The 17,524-nt window shown below is 35.8% G+C and overlaps 1 protein-coding gene across 18 annotated transcripts in view; it reads left to right on the top strand.

Annotated features, from left to right (window-relative positions):
* Window positions 1-17,524, top strand: part of Rbp (RIM-binding protein) — a 233,080-nt gene that overhangs the window by 123,034 nt on the left and 92,522 nt on the right. For 14 of the 18 annotated variants that reach the window (XM_067759463.1, XM_067759452.1, XM_067759451.1 and 11 more), the window contains 2 exons: window positions 12,472-13,024; window positions 13,104-13,215. In XM_067759463.1, coding sequence (XP_067615564.1) covers window positions 12,472-13,024; window positions 13,104-13,215 — 665 coding nt within the window. The remainder of the gene's footprint in view (window positions 1-12,471; window positions 13,025-13,103; window positions 13,216-17,524) is intronic. The other 4 variants (XM_067759457.1, XM_067759454.1, XM_067759459.1 and 1 more) reach the window with 1 other exon arrangement.

Raw genomic sequence — 17,524 nt, 5'->3', positions numbered from 1 at the left:
CGAAATTTCAGGCAAATCGAATAGGACGTATGTAAATAGGTATGTGGGTGTTATTAATTCTTGCCTTTATTTCAGCTTCGCATGAATATTTATCAGTTTTGCCAGATTGATGCGACTAAATCGAATATCACAATGAACTTTAGATCTCTCAGCAACAGCTTTCATTTGATATCCATAATACACACATATTCTAAGGGTATCCGGGTCCATGTTTTGGCCTATATCTCGAGACCCTAGTCACTCAGCGGTGTAAAACTTACTCTGTACTAAAGCATACATCAACAGCTTCAATTTGATACCCATAATGTAAAAACACATTCTAGGTGTATCCGGGTCCACGTTTTATGCTATATCTCGAGACCCTAGCCTCCCAGTTGTATGAAAATTGTTCTGTACTATAGCTCTCATCAGCAATTTTCATTTGATATCCATATTGTATATACACATTCTAGGGGTACCCGGGTCCACGTTTTATGCTATATCTCGAGACCCTGGCCTCCCAGTTGTATGAAAATTGTCCTGTACTATAGCTCTCATAAGCAGTTTTCATTTGATATTCATATTGTATAAACACATTCTAGGGGTACCCGGGTCCACGTTTTGGGCTATATCTCGAGATCCTAGCCTCCCAGTTGTATGAAAATTATCCTGTACTATAGCACTCATCAACAGCTTTCATTTGATATCCATATTGTATAAACACATTCTAGGGGTACCCGGGTCCACGTTTTGATCTCAAGACCCTATGCTCGTAGCGAAAAAAGGTAAACGTTGGCCGATTCTCAGGCCTACCCAATATGCTCACAAAATTTGATGAGAATCGGTTCAGCCGTTTCGGAGGAGTTAAGCCTCTAACACCGTAACAGAAGAATTTTATATACCTATTGAATTTTTTCTAAAAAAAAAGTCATAACTCAAGAATGGCTAAACGATTTGGGATTTCAAAATCAACTAACCATCATCTCTCCTTCCTGTATCTTTCCTAAAGATTTCATTGCAATCTTTCTATCCGTTCTCGAGTTATGAAGTGACAATCAAAATTTACACTTCTTTTTATATATATAAATAAATTCACCCTCACGTCTCTCACTATTTTATTCTTATGGCCATTCGTTTATCCTAATGTTGGCGGAAATCTGTTACTTTTACAGTTTTCGTTGGTATTCCTAGAGTGACAGTAATAGTTTTGAATTTAACACAGCTATGGGTAACATATGCTGAAATGTATTGTTTTTGTTGATTTAACTGTTGAAACGGTGAATTGAGAGTCAACAATTTGTGAACAGTTGACTCGACAACTGTTAGCGATGGATAAAACTTAACCAAAATTTCAGTTGAATAGACTCGTAAGGCAGTTGATTTAACCAGCTTTTTTCTTTTAGTGTAGGTTGCTGTTTCCGTTTTCACGAAAATTCTACTCGAACCTGAAAACATCAGCCTTCACGCGGATTTTCTTGCAATAAGACCGTGTCCATATAAGTTCCTCGATTCGTGCTCACTTCTAAAAAATTAAAGCATGGCGTAGGTCTATTGGAAAATGACCGGTATGGTTGCGTGTTTTTTTGGTGTGCTTGGGATGGTCATATATCTTGACGGATTTTTGTATGTGTGAACCCTATTTCGGATAAAACTATATGTGACTCGGTCTATGAAAAGGTGGCTTATGACTCAAAAACAAAAACAGCTGTTAACATTTCTTTTACATTGTTTTTGTTTTTGAGTCATAAGCCACCTTTTCATAGGCCGGGTCACATATTAAGCTAGATGAACTCGCCATTAAGGCAGAACTTTTTGCCAATGACACCTTATTTTCTCACCCTGGTGTTGTGATCACCGAGCGAAAACTTTAAATATATCATGGCAATGGCTGCGTTCGGACGTGCGTTTAGAGGTTTCTTAGAATATGTCTTTTCCATATCGTGAATAAAAAATGCTCCAAAAAATTTGTGTCATTATGCCAACAGTCCTGCACATCGGCGGGGAAATTATTAATATCCTCCGTCTCTCGTCGAGGTATCGGTGCGATGGCCCACTGCCCTATGGTGCAAGTACTCTTACCACAAATCTTTTCTTATCCAAACATAGATATAGGCACCTTCCGACTCAACAATAATAACAATTTAGATATGTATGTATGTGCGTTGCCTTGATTGAGAATTTCTTTATTTTACTCACCAAACAACTCGCGTGCATACCTAATTTCATTCCTTTTGGTAATATCGTGCTCCCTCATGCAATATTCAATTCGAATGCTTGTACGGCAGCCTGATTACAAAGATCGTTGTTCTGGTCGCTGGCACTGTACCGGCCTGGAACAAGGGACCTGCTCTTCTACCTCTACACGGGATACATTGCAAGAGCCACCACGTCAGATGCTTCCCTAGTTGCATGGGCTTCTATTAATAGCCCCAACTTCCCTACGTAAATTAAAATTAAATCTATTGTGACAAAAAACTTATCACTGGTAGAAACATACATAATATTGGAAATGTACAGCACCGAATAGGAAAATAGCATTGCTAACTTAGATCGAATTTCATCATTTTTGTTTTCGATATTTTAAGAAAAACTTCTATGGTTTTTGTAACTGTTTAAGCTACCAAACTATATAGTAAACAATGATCAAAGTAAAATTAGCATTGATTTTTGAGAACTTTTTTTCGGAAGTGTGTTTTAGATTTTCCTCCATACAACTTGTGAAATTCGAAATACCCTTCGGGCAACATACAATGCGAATTTTGAGATACTTACTAAGGTAGATTAAAATTAATTGGGTTACAAAACTGCGTATTAAAAAATACGGAGACTTACCGATTAAAGTTCGAAGTTTTCGTAAAACTTCTCGAACCTTTTTCTGAGATTGGGTTGCATAGTTTTAGTTACAAAATTTTAGAATTTTTTTCCTGAAATATAGAAAACAAAGAGAGATGAGTTCACTAGACGAAATTTGAAAAAAAATTGTTACTGCTATTTTTCTGTTCGCTGCTGTATGTATACAAAAAATTTAAAACACCAAAATTCTATGCTTTCAATGTCAATATGTGAGATTGTTGTTGTTGTGCTGTAGTTTCATTATTGAAAATATTATTTATGGCTTACTTAAGGTACTCAAAGTTCGCTTGTAAGATAATTAAAAAAGTTTGTTTCAAAAAATAGCTTAAATTGCTTGGTAGTACTAAATCCAAACTTTACAACGAAATTTACAAGAAACTGTGAGTGCTATAACAATTTTTTTTCACAAATAAATGAGTAAAATTTAGACTCAAAGCATTCATTTATTTCTAAGTATAGCAATCCCTGCAAATCACAATCAAATTTTAATAAATTATTGTTTAAAGACACTGTACAAGAGCAAAAAAAAAAAAAAAAAAACAATCGGCATGATAATTATGACGGAATGAGTTCTTGAGCATTAAAAAACCCAGGGGTTTGATTCAGTGTAGTAACTTAAGAAAATTTCGTCTATCGTAGAGCTTTTTTTAAGAGAACTTGCTTATATACTTAATTGGCGTTTAACCGTTTAAACGGTTATGGCCGTCCAACAAGGCGCGCCAGTCGCTTCTTCTCTCTGCCAACTGGCGCCAATTGGTCTCACCAAGAGCGTTTATATCGTTTTTTAAGGGAACAGCGTAAGATTTTATGACGATTATCGTTCGGGAATAGTTTAAATGCAGACTTGCAACTTGTCTACATTCACTAAAATAACATTAAAATTTGAAGTTTGCGGAGATTACAAATCTTTACAAGTTCGGTAATTTTTTTTCTTATTTTTTATTTGGACTAATATCAGATCATGTCCCGTAAACTTCCATACATCGTAAGAAATAAATATAGCGAACCGGTGGGTGTTCCAAGAGCTCACTCACTTTCATAATTGATTACCATATTTTTCTAATTTTTATAATCTTCATTTTGTATCACAGTGTACTCATGGGTTGTTTGTTGATTAACCAACAAAAAATTACATTTTGTAACCATCAACTGCAACCTTTCCACAAATTTCGTGCATGATAAAATAATTGTTAAAACTTGCTCATAATTTAAAACTTACCAAATTTGATTGAGTGAATGGCTTTTAATTTTAGTTGCACGCTTTTTAAGGTTCAACCAGAGCCGGATCTAAGCATAATCTAACATAGACACCAAGTTATCTGCAAGCCAAATTTTAAATGTAGAAAACAGTGCACGAAAAACTAATGGTCGCGTCTCAATGAGTTTTTTCATATAGGTGCGTTCCACGCAATCTTATGCATCACAGTGACATCGCCACAAGCACCCGAGATGTTGAGTTTGTATATATAAACAGTATTTCAGACTTATCGGATGATACTAGTTTCAACTTGTTCATTCACATAGTATGTTCACAATTTCGCGAAGCAATAATATATAAAATTCTCACTATACAAGAAAAATACTTGCTAACATTTTTTGTCTCTCATTCTTTTCTTAGCAAGCTGTTTTTAACTGTAAAAGTACTTTAGAGTGGGAAAAATAACTTCCCTTGTGTGAAAGTACTCATAGTCAAAGCAAATGTCGAGCATAAGATACTTTACATGTAGTCCCGTTGTACACCATACAATTCTTCAATTCAACTCTGTTGGCGTTCTCTTTTGTGGTTTCTATTCGCTTTCTATTTGCTTTGTATCCATTATTCTTGAAAACGAGTGTGAAATAAAAAATGGCAAACAATTAGAGAGAGGAAAATATAGCAAAAAAATTTAAACGACTTGACGGTACAGATGCTGTTGTACTCTTCCCCTCTCTTCTCACCCCCTTCGCCTATGTCGGGCAGACTTCAATTCAAGAATGGTATGGTGTACCGTACCAAAAGTTGAAGATTGTCGACTTTTATATAACAGATGGTGCCAGTGTCGCTCGATATGCCGATCTCCATAATAATACATGTAATCTACTCATCATACGTAAGATTGCGTTGAACGCACCTATACGAAAATGTTAATTGTAAAGCGCCCATAAAAAAGATAGCTATGCATACGTACAACTTAAAACAAATACATTTACATTATACCTGAAATTACTTAGTTTCGTTTAAGAACTCAAGTGCATTCAAACAGATTCTATCTGCAACTTATCTATCAAGAAAGAAGTGAACAAAAACAATTCGCGCATCAATGCCGATGATTAGAGATAGCATGCTACCCAATATTTACAGAAAGCATGCGCCTATACCGTGATTTTCCTTTCCGATGCCGTTTTTGAGTATTTTCAAAACGTTTTTAGATTGAAGCAACTTCGAATCAAAATTCAATTGTTAACAAGAATCTTCATTGAAATTGTTATTTTTAAACAAATTTTCATGCTCCATTTTTTACTTTCAATATATGTAAATCTGACCTAGCAAAGAATAAATCTGGAAAAGTACAATGAACAACATAGTTTGTACCCTTCTTAAATATATTTAGGTATTTACTCATTGCTGCAAGATTTTGCTAGCTTTTTATCCTCTTCCATTTCTACCCATGAGAGTGTACCGCTCTCTGGAATTTGTAGAATTCCTGTGTCATAAAATGTGAACGAAGTATTTTCCTTTCTAACACTCAAAGAAATGTTTTGTTTCGCGAATTCATTTACTACAACAGTGGTGGCTAAAAATTTGATATACGCAAAATCTAATCATATTTCATTATTGATTTGTCAACGCATTCGTGTCAGTCATATTTTCAGGACAGAAGTTACAAAAAGAAATTACTGAGCTTATTGGTAGTTTGAGTGAAAATAAAACTACACAAGTTTGAATTTAGTTTTCCGAGTTTAAATTTCCATACCATCGTCTGAAACCTCTATAAGATCCACGGAATTTTTAAATCCTATGAACCAAGCGTACTGGTTACCCCAATCAGTTACATCTTATTATCCTTAACCTTAAGTGCGAATTTGAACTTCAAATTTGACTAGAGTTTAACCCAGCCACTTCGGCCCCTTAAGCTGCGATAAGCAGCGAAATTGTTATTGAACAAAGTGACAAGATTAAGCTCTAGTCAACTTTAACTAGAGTTGAAACTCGCTCCGACAAACTGGACCTTAATGTGACTTAAAATGTAAGCGCCCTTTTAATGAGAAAGCAGGTAAACGAAATTTCTGTCAATTTGTATCCGTCGCAACAAGATGTTGAATCAACTGCGCACAAATCGTTGATTCGTAATTGACAGTTTTAGTAGTCAAATGAATAAAAAAAGTTGTTGCGACAGCTTTGTACTAAAGTACCTATGTTGCGGCATTTGCAAGGCATATGAATTTTCGATGAGATCTTTTCATGGCAGAAATACACTCGGAGTACTTGCCGAACAGTGCCGAGGGGCGATCCCGCTTAGGAAAATTTTCTTCTAATTGAAAAACCTTATTTCTAAAATTTTTATGTTGCTTTGCCCGGGGTGTGAACCCAGAGTCTTCGGTATGGTAGGCGGAGCATGCTACCATCACACCACGGCGGCCGCCATATCCATCGTAAATATATGCATACATATAGTACACAGCAGATATAAGTACAAAGTAGAGAGCGCAGTGAGCGTAATATTCTCTTTGAAAGTTGCTCATGTATTGACTGTTGATCGCTGTTGAAATGACCAGTGAGATCAGTTGTGTTAACAAAAAAATCAGTTAGATTGATTAGGAATCTGTCAATTTTACAGAATTTTGTTAACTTAAGAGCGACAATTTCTCTTCTGTTAAAATGACTAAACTAATTTGTTCGCTTGACAAAGAACTGGGTCGAATTAACCATAATTCGATCAATTTCACCGAATCTCCATTAAGTCAAGAACAACAGAACCGATTTGTTGATTTTACTAGCACCATTTATTTCAGTGTAGATACCTGTTAACGGCTCTCTGCCAAAAGCATGCATGTTCAACGTTTACTAATTTGCATGTAACTTTTTCTATAATATACATAATTTTTATTTTATTGTAGCCTTTTTTGAGTAAGTAAAACATTTTGGGATTTTGAAAGTTCAAATGAGATTCGAAAAGTGAACGCCAACACCAAGAAAATCAAAAAAATATTGAAAGTGGAGCCTTTCTCCCGTTTTCTGTGATTTATTTTTTATGGCTGTGCATACTTCTAAAGCTTTTAGATATTAATTCTGCCTATCAGCATACACAGCTATTCTTACTGCTGTCTTGCTTCTATTTCTCTATTTCTAAGTGAACATCTAGGACTATGTCGCTCTTTCCCTATACTGTGGGCAAAACTTCTAAAAGCGCTGCCGCAGTTTAAAGTGCAAGCAAATGGCACATACACTATGAAATATAAAAGTAAACTGTGAAATATGAAACTGTGTTTGCTTCATCTTTTCAAAATAAAGCCGCTTAAATTTATTTGAAGCGATAAGTTAAATTATAAAACAATCAGATGTTATTATATTTGATAGTTTCGAAATTCGACACTACTTTAACCCTTAAATGGCCAAATACATAAAAGCTTCGTCAGTAAATAAAAATATGTTGTTTGCCTGTAAATAATGACTAAGCGTGATTATTAATTACGTGATTGTAGAAAAAGAATTTTCTGGAACTGTTTTTATGTGAGTCATTGCTAACGACGTCTCAAGAGGGGACATACAGGGCACCATGCATGATATCTTTCTAAAACTATATTATTTTTACCTCTCTGTGTGCTTATTTGCATTTAATACTGAATGAAAGTTTAATAAAAAAATATGCATCGCCGCTGCGCCAAAACAAACAATTATTTGAATTTTGTTAAATGGTTTCGAAGTAATCAACCATTCCCAATTCCCAATCACTACTAATTTGTATTTCATCCAGGTTTCGGAACAGACGATTTCTAGTATAAATTACTCTCTGTTCGATCGGGGTAATGAATGTAGCCGGCATTCCGGAAACGAGGATCTTTGGGGAGCGGGGCCTTGAAACTCGCGATATTGTAAAAGAAAACTTACCAGATGTGCCTAGCTGTCCAACAACAAATAGAAATCCACTCTGTGTTAGGATGTAAAGGCGCAGGCATTTATTCAAATTTATGTAAATCAAAAGGTAATGATAAAACACTCACCTGGACGATCGCTGGTAAAAGATTAAGAACGATTATACAGCTGTTCGTCCCTTTTATAGGCCCCAACGAGGTGGCATCATTTAACGGGACCGTTTGGTAGAACAAACTCCGCAAAGGGGGAAAAAACGCAACGAGTGCTTGCAGCGAGTTCCTACCAGTAGGGTTCCCAGACCGAAAATGTCGAAAGGGAGACAGATAATAACAAATTGGGGGATTTGGGGTTGCAACAGATAGAAAAAAGGGGTATCTTTCGGAGGACTAATAAAACTAATTATATTGAGCAAAATCATTGATTTATTCACTCATGCAACAAAAACAAAAACCATTCATAAATAAAATTCAGTGAGATTAAGCAAAGTTACACTCTTTATAAATAAAAACACATACGTTCATATTCAGCCTTTAATATGGCACAAAAATATTTTCATATCAAAATCCTATTTCAATTCCCCAAAAAACGTACATAAAGTCATTTTGTATATCAGTTCATCCTATTAATGATGACAACACATCAAAAAATTCGATTTTTTCATATGCCCGTAGTATATAAACGTAAGCAAGAAGTGAACGTTTGCGGTGATTGTTTTAACGAGTGCGTGCGTTTGATTGCACAGGCCGACAAATTTTAGCCACAGAAATGGGTCTTTACTTTTCTTAAGACCTTGGGTGCGCTGAATCAGAATACGGTTTCTGAATTTTTAAATTGGTTCTGATTTTCGAAGTATTAGTACCTCCAAGTACTAAAAACACACTTTTCTGCTCTATTTCTCCTTTTTTTATCACGACCACTTTTTTACAAAACAATATATAAAATTTAAAAATGCAATTATTTAAAATTTCTTCACAAATTTGAAGTCTACATTAAGGCACGTTAATCACCTAATAACTGCAGGTGGGCAGGTTCAGCAAACCATGTATTTTCGAAATAAAATTATATTAAACTAAAAAAACCATTAAAGTTATGCGAACGTGAGTCCCATCCCACTTATCCTGGGTATCCTGTTTTAGAGTAAAATGCGATTTTTGAAGCGCTTTGCTCGTCTGCAGTCAGTTGGGTTTTAATCCACTTCGCACAAATATGCTCCTCAATAATATCTAAAACCTTTTTAATAACTGCAGATGTTGTCCAGTCCAACACTAAAATCATGTTTGATAGATGCCATCAGCAAAGAACCGGAGTGTAGCGCATAATTTTAAAATAGGGTTACAGCCGACCCTCGAATATATAAGAATATCTCGAACAAAGAGTTCAATATGAAGAGTGTGATTCAATATTTAGATTTAGCGAAGCAAACCCCTTTCGAAAAGTATTAGATCATTTCTTGGTCTGCACTTTTTTTAATTTTGTCGGTCTTTGTTATCTCTACCTATGATCGTTTTTATGCTCGCTATAGTAATTGGTATTTACTCGTATTTCACAATTGAATTTGATAGTGTGACTAAAGCAGGAGAAACACTGCTGGGAAAATAACGTAAACTGCAGCCGCGTCGATTTTCACATTGACAGCCAAGCAGCAATTAAGACTAAAATCTCTCATAGCATATCTAATAGTGTGTTGGCAATCCCTGAAAGGATCGGGATAGAGAGATATAGATCTATATTGGGTCCCTGGGCATATGGGAATAGATTGAAATGAAAAACAGATTGGTTTGCTAAAGAGGGCATATCGCTCGAAGGTTTTGCCGTAGACTTTCCAAATGTGAGAATTGCACGATAGACCAAGCATGGGGCTGCAAAGTGTTGAAAATCATTTATATGTCTTATAACCTAAAGGATTCACATAGTTACTCTTATCATCGAGAAGAGGGGACTGTAGGCTCATAATGGGTATTCTGACTTGACACTACCGTCCTGGTTCTGGTTTTTGAAAGGGTATTTCAGTTTGGTCGTTCAGCAAACTTCTGGCCACTTTCACATGGACTCATTCAGCCTATGTGTGGGCCTCACGGACCAACCAGTTCAACCTAGCTTACCTTGATAATATGACGTAAATGCGTGGATCGTATAACATATCTCCGATATTAGAGCAATCTTTGTTTTATGGATCTTGATTATAAAGCCAACCATAGAACAGGAGATTAAACGGTATTTTTTTTTCGTTGATAATGTGACGTCACGCTCAAAGAGGGTGTTAGCAATATCATGAGGAAAAGCGTAACGAACTTGCTTAAAGCTTAATTTTGTTCGGAGCTTTAGTTTATTAAAGTGTTATATAGGATGAACAGATGTGAAAAGTGCTAGTTACTATAAAAAACTAGCTCTTTATCTTAACTTAAACGTAACTGAAAATGAAATAACTGTTATTTTTAGGCGCAGCGTCACTTTGTATGAGTACCTACGTACATATATTCGCTTTATCTGTTAAACGAATGTAAAGCTCCATTTTAAAACCCATTTCAATACGCGATTAAATAAATATCTATATATATATTTTTTCATATCCTTCACTACTTATGACTCATTGAAGAGAAGAAATACTTCCATATTCTAAATATTGCTTTACGCTTCATATGTGCTCGTGGATAAAAGGGATTACAATTGCTTTCGCCTGCGCTAACATCAATAAATACTAATATTCATAGTTGTTCTATATTCACGATTCACTTAGGCCCGGTTTTTCAGTACGATTTCAACTCAGTTTGTCAGTTAACCTATGCTTAAAGTTATTCTGCATTTTTGCAATCAACTTGGAGTGAAGTTTAAGTTTAAGTGTGCGTTAACCTCTCTGTCATTTCTGTTATTTACGTTCGTTTCCAATGTCGTCGAATATACTCAACAAGCATTTGGGCTTGAGTACCATTCGAGCTCAGGTTGATAACTTGCATACTTTTAAAAATCAAGAGTTGTTTCGAAACAGTGACTCAACTTGTCATAGCGTTCCCAGCAATAAAGACAACTTTTTATAAAGCAAAAACTGCCGTTACTTAAGTTAAAGAAAATATAGTATCTTTGAACCCTGCCAACAACAAAAAAGCATAACTTTAACAAATGATAATGTACGACGTATGTACTGAATAATCCTGAGTAACACAGCACTGTGCTGTGTTTTTATACATCAGTACAAAATGTTAAATATAATTGAATATACGTTGCTTTCTATGTTGCCTGAAATTAGTAAAATTAGTAGGTACTCAACAAGTACTTCAACAATTACTGCTACTAACCAGGTGTTAATTTCTATCAATAAACATCTGCTGCCTTTGGAGAATAATTTTTTTCAACTCGATACATAGTGTAAGATATCAAGTGGAGAAATGTGTTGGATATTCATATGAGTACAGGAAATTTCTCAAAGGTTGGATAGTGATGATGAATTTCAACTTGAAAACTACCAGGTTTAAGAAAAATTAGAGAATGATGTTGGATATCAACTCTAGGAATAGATATATATTTCTCTAAGGCTGGAGAAATACTTTTTTCATGGTTGTTGGATAAACAAAGTGCAGCTGTTGCCGTATCTACAAATTATCTAGATAATAAAAAACCAATGTTGTCCTACAAAAAAACTTCATCCCAAAGGCGGCCTTAATGTATGAATGAAAAACTGCTCTGTAGAGCTTAAATTTGACTAGAGTTCAAGCTTAACCAACTTCTGAAAACCCGGGCCTTAGATATCCTACATATACATAAGTAGGTATGGAGACATTCGTAAATTAATCTCCACATAAATTATTTGCATTCGATGTACGATCCATCGGCATTTCGAGGAGTTTCATAAATTTATCCGTACTTTGTCATAACTAGCAACATTCTACATAGTTGATTATACATAAATATATTCGTATGTGTAGTATACCGCTTCACACATACATACATTCTCATCCATACATATTAGGAATCGTTTCGTGTTTAGATAATTTTTGCTAAAAACTTTAAAATCTTCAAAAAGTGAGGCAAAAATAATTGAAAGCAAACAATTTTTTCATTTCTCTCTTGTTTCTTTCATATGTGCTGTTGTCTCTTCCACTCTTTCTATTTTATCTTGAACGTGTAAAAAAATATATACATACATATAAAAAAAATACGGTGTTGTTATTGTGATAATCGAAAAATATGTCATAACAAAATGATATTCAATCAAATATTTTGTCCTTGTCTAACATTTTCTAACTCATTCTTAACAAAAATTACTTTCTCTGTATTTCTTTTTTTATGCCTCTATATTTGCTCTCTCTTTCTCTCTATCTCTCTCTCTCAAAAACTCCCATTTTCGTGTGTGTCTGTATTTGTGTAATATGTAAACAAATAAATAAACCTAACCTTAAATATATAAACACTAAACTAACCAAAATTTCTTTTATAAAACCACACCGTTTTTATTTTCTTGCAAATCCAAACATTTTTTTCATTTATTTGAAAATATGCAAATACTTTTATAAATAACGTTAATAACACTAAAAAAATAAAAAACAAAATAAAAACAACAAAATATACAGCGTGGCACAATACAATTGTACAATTTACAGAGCACAACCATGCCCATCCTATCACTGAACGCGCATAATATTCCAACCGGCACAAGCAGTTACTCGGCACTAGGACTAAGCGGAGCTGGTGCCAGCGGGCTACCACAACTCGGTTCATCATTGACACATCCCACCTTGGGCAATATGCTTGATACAAACACACTATTCGGCACAACTGGTTTAACGGGTCTAAGTGGCGTCGCCGGTGCTTCATCATTGTACGGTTTGGGTGCTAGTACTGGTCTAAGCGGTTTAAGTGGTCTCACATCTGGACTACCAAATTCATATCCCCCACCGTTTATAGATGTGGGCTCGAGCGCTTCATATCCTTATTCAACAGCTGCGCTGCGTACTGCTACTAAAATGAAAATGCTTGACGAGATCGATATACCATTGACGCGTTATGGCAATCGCAGCTCACCATGTTCACCGATACCGCAAAATACGTGGGGTTTAGATGAGTTTACGGACAATATGTTACACAATCGTGCCAATTTGGCATTGGGCGCGTTGGATTTGGAAAGTGAGTAACAGCCTTGAAAACTCTTTGTGCACATTATGAGTATAAATATTTCTTTTACAATTTGTATTTAATTTTATAGCACGTAACCATAATTTAAATGGTATCAGTGAACCGCAAGTGGATATGTTGGATATACCGGGCAAGGGACGATGTTGCGTCTTCATAGCGCGCTTTCCCTATGATCCACCAGAGTAAGTATATACATTTAGCTATTTAAATTATTAAGGAGAATTAGGATCCAATAATGTAGATATTTTAGTAGAACCCGTCCAGAAAGTAGAACTCAACTTTAGAATGGCCCTGGCTAGAACTAAGCAGTCGGTAATCCAGTTCTTTTAGAAAAATCTCGCCTGAACCAAATAATTCAAAACTTACCTCATCCTTACCCACTTCCTTTTTTTTACAGTTTTTGCACTTCAAGCGTGAACTGTAAGCTAGGAGCGCGTGTTTATTTTCCTCTGCCGCAGAATACATCTTGAACAGATTGTACTTTTGGCGTCATCGAAGCAATTGTTTCATTCTGCCCCCTGTTGTGTGTTCTTGTTAAGTGCGAAATTTAGGTCAGACTTAGAACCTAAATTATTTCATAATTTCTTTTTAATTCTATTGCTTCTTTGTCTCGTATTATGTGATTTCCGGTGTACTTCATCACTTCGCTTACCAAGTGAAGTGAATTCAAAGGTCCGAATCAAAAGCTGGGTGATTTATTTCTTGACCTTACCACTCCTCTTACCTTGTGTGCTGTGATTTCAGGTTCATCTCACACCTTAACTTACCATATACATAAGTCAAAAGCTGTGATATTTCATCCTACACCCTGTCTACCCTCTATACTGTGATTTGCGAGTGTAACTTAAAACTTCGCTTACTTAAGGCGAGAAATTAGATTTGGATTTCAGTATCTAATCTTACATTTACCATCGGCTCTTCGTCCGCATGAAAAAAATGTAACAAAACAAAAATGGTACCAACATGATCTATAAAACAATAACGAAGTGGTCTCAAAAGCAACTCTGAAAATAATCCGAAATGACCCTGAAAGCAATCCCGTGATGATACCTTGAACAAACCAATTCCCAAAATCAGTCCTGAAATGGTCCCCAAACAAGTTCCCAAACAGCCCAACCAATCCCAGAATTATTCCGGAAGGATCCAATAATAATTCTGACATAGACCCAATAATTTTCTGACTCCAAATAATTCCGAAACGAACCATGATTGGTCCAAAAATTATGGCAGCTAAAGATTCCGAAAACAGTTCCGAAAAAATCCGAAGATAGACCTGAAATTATATCGAAAAAATGACGAATCGAACCTGAAAACCATGCCAAAGTCGAAAGCATTTCCGAAAACCATGTTGAGTGATCCAGTAATAGTTCTGAAGTTATCCAAAAACGATCCGAAAAATCCTGAAATGGTCGCGAAATTCTACCGAATTGATACCGGAGGCGATCCTGTAATTTTCCGGAGATAGTTGGAAAACAATCCTTAAATGAAACAACTAAAATAATACCGATATGGTACATTAGTAGTCGTGTAGTGGAGTTCACTAACATTTTTAGCGATATTTGCCATCGTTATACTACGAAATCGATTTCGGTATCCAATTATTATTCCTCACCAGTATTCATTAACTAATGTTCTTGCTGAATTATGAAAAAATAATCTTGGAAGCCTTCCGAAATTTGGTAGTTTTTAATAGTCAATCATATGTTCCCGTAGATGGCTTCAGATTGAAGCCGAAATGTCGAAAAATTAAAAAAGGAATGCAATTTTAAACAGTGTGTTTCATTTTACTTACGGTCTTTGGCTCAATAAAACTAATACAACTATTGCGGAATGTTAATTAAATATATCAGAAAAGTTGCTTAGATTTCATTAAATTTCGGTCTCCAAATGACATAACCTTAACAACTTTTTCAGAATTACCTGTACCTCGATCTACAAATATAAGATAACCAAATGCCGATAGCAACATCAAAATTTCAGAGCCAAGTTTTTTCAAAGTTTTTCTAAACGGGGTCGCCCCTCGGCAGTGATTCGGCAAGCACTCCGAGTGTATTTCTGCCATGAAAAGCTTCTCAGTAAAATCTCATCTGTCTTGCAGAGGCCGTTCGGAGTCGGCATAAAACATGTAGGCCGCATCCTTCCATTTTGTAGGAAAAATTAAATGGAGCTCGACGCAAATTGGAAGATAAGCTTGTAGGAATTGGGCGCTTTTGAAAAAAAAGGAAGTATAACCAAATAATCGTGAAGCTTGCTGTATAAATATACAGAAAACTAATGCTGTTAAGCCAGCTAGAGCCCAGAAGTTGAAGTTAATCCAGAACAGAAGCAACTTTACAGAAACGAATAGTCTCGGGGTTTCCAAGAAAGGCTTGTAACAACTGTTACAATCGATACCGACAAGGTTTTGAATTATTGTCGGCGTACTATCGCCAGCGAAGTTTTGTCGTCGAGTTATGGGATTATTTTCGCCGAGTTATCTGCTTCTTATTGGTTTCTTATCGACTTGTTATTGCCGGGTTACAGATGTATCATCGGCTTTATAGTGATGTTTTATCGGTGCACATTTCATGGCAAACCGACGAGTTATCGACAATAAATCAATAACACACCGATAACAAATTAATAAAACTCTGATAAAAAACGATAGCTTTTCGATATTAAGTCGATGACTATTTTAAAACTATATAACTTATCGATAACAAACCAAAATTTCGATAACAAACCTACAACACCCCGTTAATATGTCGATCACACTCTGTTAACTTCGCGATAACAAATCGATAACTAAATTTTTGAAAAAACAATCGATAACTCCGCGATGATACAAACCGATTTTTGGTAACATATCGTAAACTTTTTGATAATAAATTTGCTACATTAGCGATAACAAACCGATAACTCGGCGATGCAAAATGAGTTACTCATTGATAATCTTTGTTCTAGATAGAAAACTAATTAATGCCACTTCAATAACAAATACATAACTCGTATATACCTCGTCGATAACACATCTATAACAAACCGATATCAACTTTGAAAGCTTCGATAACATATTTATAACACGCTGTCTGGTTTCGTTTTGAATTTTGACTTCTAATCTTTCCTTTCCTCTCCCTTCCTTTTCTTTTTTCCTTTCCTGCTTTGCTTGCCGCGTCTTGGCTTCGCTAACGTAACGATAACCATACGCATCTTTATTATCATCCACATCACTATCGACATTGTTACTTAAATGTTATTTTTTGCTCCTCTTCTGTTTCATCTTCTTCACATTTACTTTCTTTTCCTCTGTTATACATATATCGCAGATTTGTTTTTCACACCCACGACAACCCAGCCCCTGGGGCGCTTTCGTACATTTATTGAAAATCTAGCCAGGGCCTAGCTAGAACAGACACTTACCTAGATTACCTTCCTGCTAGAAAATTTTGTTGTTATAAAAATTATATATGTTAATACTACTAAGCCTTACCTGTAGATCTGTAGCATAGTATTTTTATTATCCTTTTGAATTATCGGAATCTAACCAAATTGACTAACAAGTCCGATTAGTTAGAATCCTTAATATCTTGTATCTTATAAATTTACTAGCTGCTAAGCATTTAATTATGGGAATTCGGGATTATTGACAAACCCTGAATTTTTGGCTCTACCAGTTTCTCGAAATTGTACTGTAGTCGAAAGGAAAAAGGTTAACCTAAGTATTTTCCGCTGCCCTCCCTACCTTAACGAACGACCTACCACTGTAAAACACTGGCGGGGTTATCCCTTCCAGCCATGTTGTTTTTTTTAGCGATAAAGACACTCCTCAAAGGACTTGCAGGTATCATCGATGATGATACTTATTTGCTCCATTGCACTATCACCTTATGGCACTAGCTAGCCTACCTCGAGATCTATTGATTAAACCACTTCGAGCATTCTCGATCGTCTAAAACCCTCATTCCACAAGAAGCTCTCGTTCGCCAGAGGTTCGACGGTTGAAGTAGCAAAGTCAGGGAAACGCCGCTCCAACAAGAGTAAGGTGCTGTTATTGTCTATTTGTCTTATTGGAGGCCTACGGTTATTCCCAATAAAGTGTGGTTATTTTCCGAAGGGGCTGGGCGATTACGACAAGGGTATAGGGTCGTATAGGTCTGTATTTAGGTTGCCAAAAAGAAAATGGTGGATAGAGTTGCTCGCCTGTCAGAACTTCACTTGTTAGCTCTAGCAGGATGTGTTTCCATAAAGCTCTCTGAATTACCATCACAGCGAACCGCAGAGTATCGAGTTTGAAGTGCCCGTCAGACATACACCAACAAACAGATGCTTGGAATAATGCCGTCAACCAAAGCGTAATTTCCTACAGATTTTAGTAGTGATGAAGTTTGGAAAAATTTAACAATAAAAGAGAAAACCGAAAGCGATAATTCGGTGCTGCTTTGTTCTCCTATCGTGTACCATTTATAAACACCAGCAAAAAGTACAATGCAACTGATTTAGGTTGTCAGAACT

This window comes from Eurosta solidaginis, chromosome 1 (assembly GCF_040869045.1).
Source record: "Eurosta solidaginis isolate ZX-2024a chromosome 1, ASM4086904v1, whole genome shotgun sequence".
Classification (NCBI taxonomy): Eukaryota; Metazoa; Arthropoda; class Insecta; order Diptera; family Tephritidae; genus Eurosta; species Eurosta solidaginis.
The sequence above is the reverse complement of the archived record's forward strand: the minus strand, read 5'-3'. Positions and strand labels throughout refer to the sequence as shown.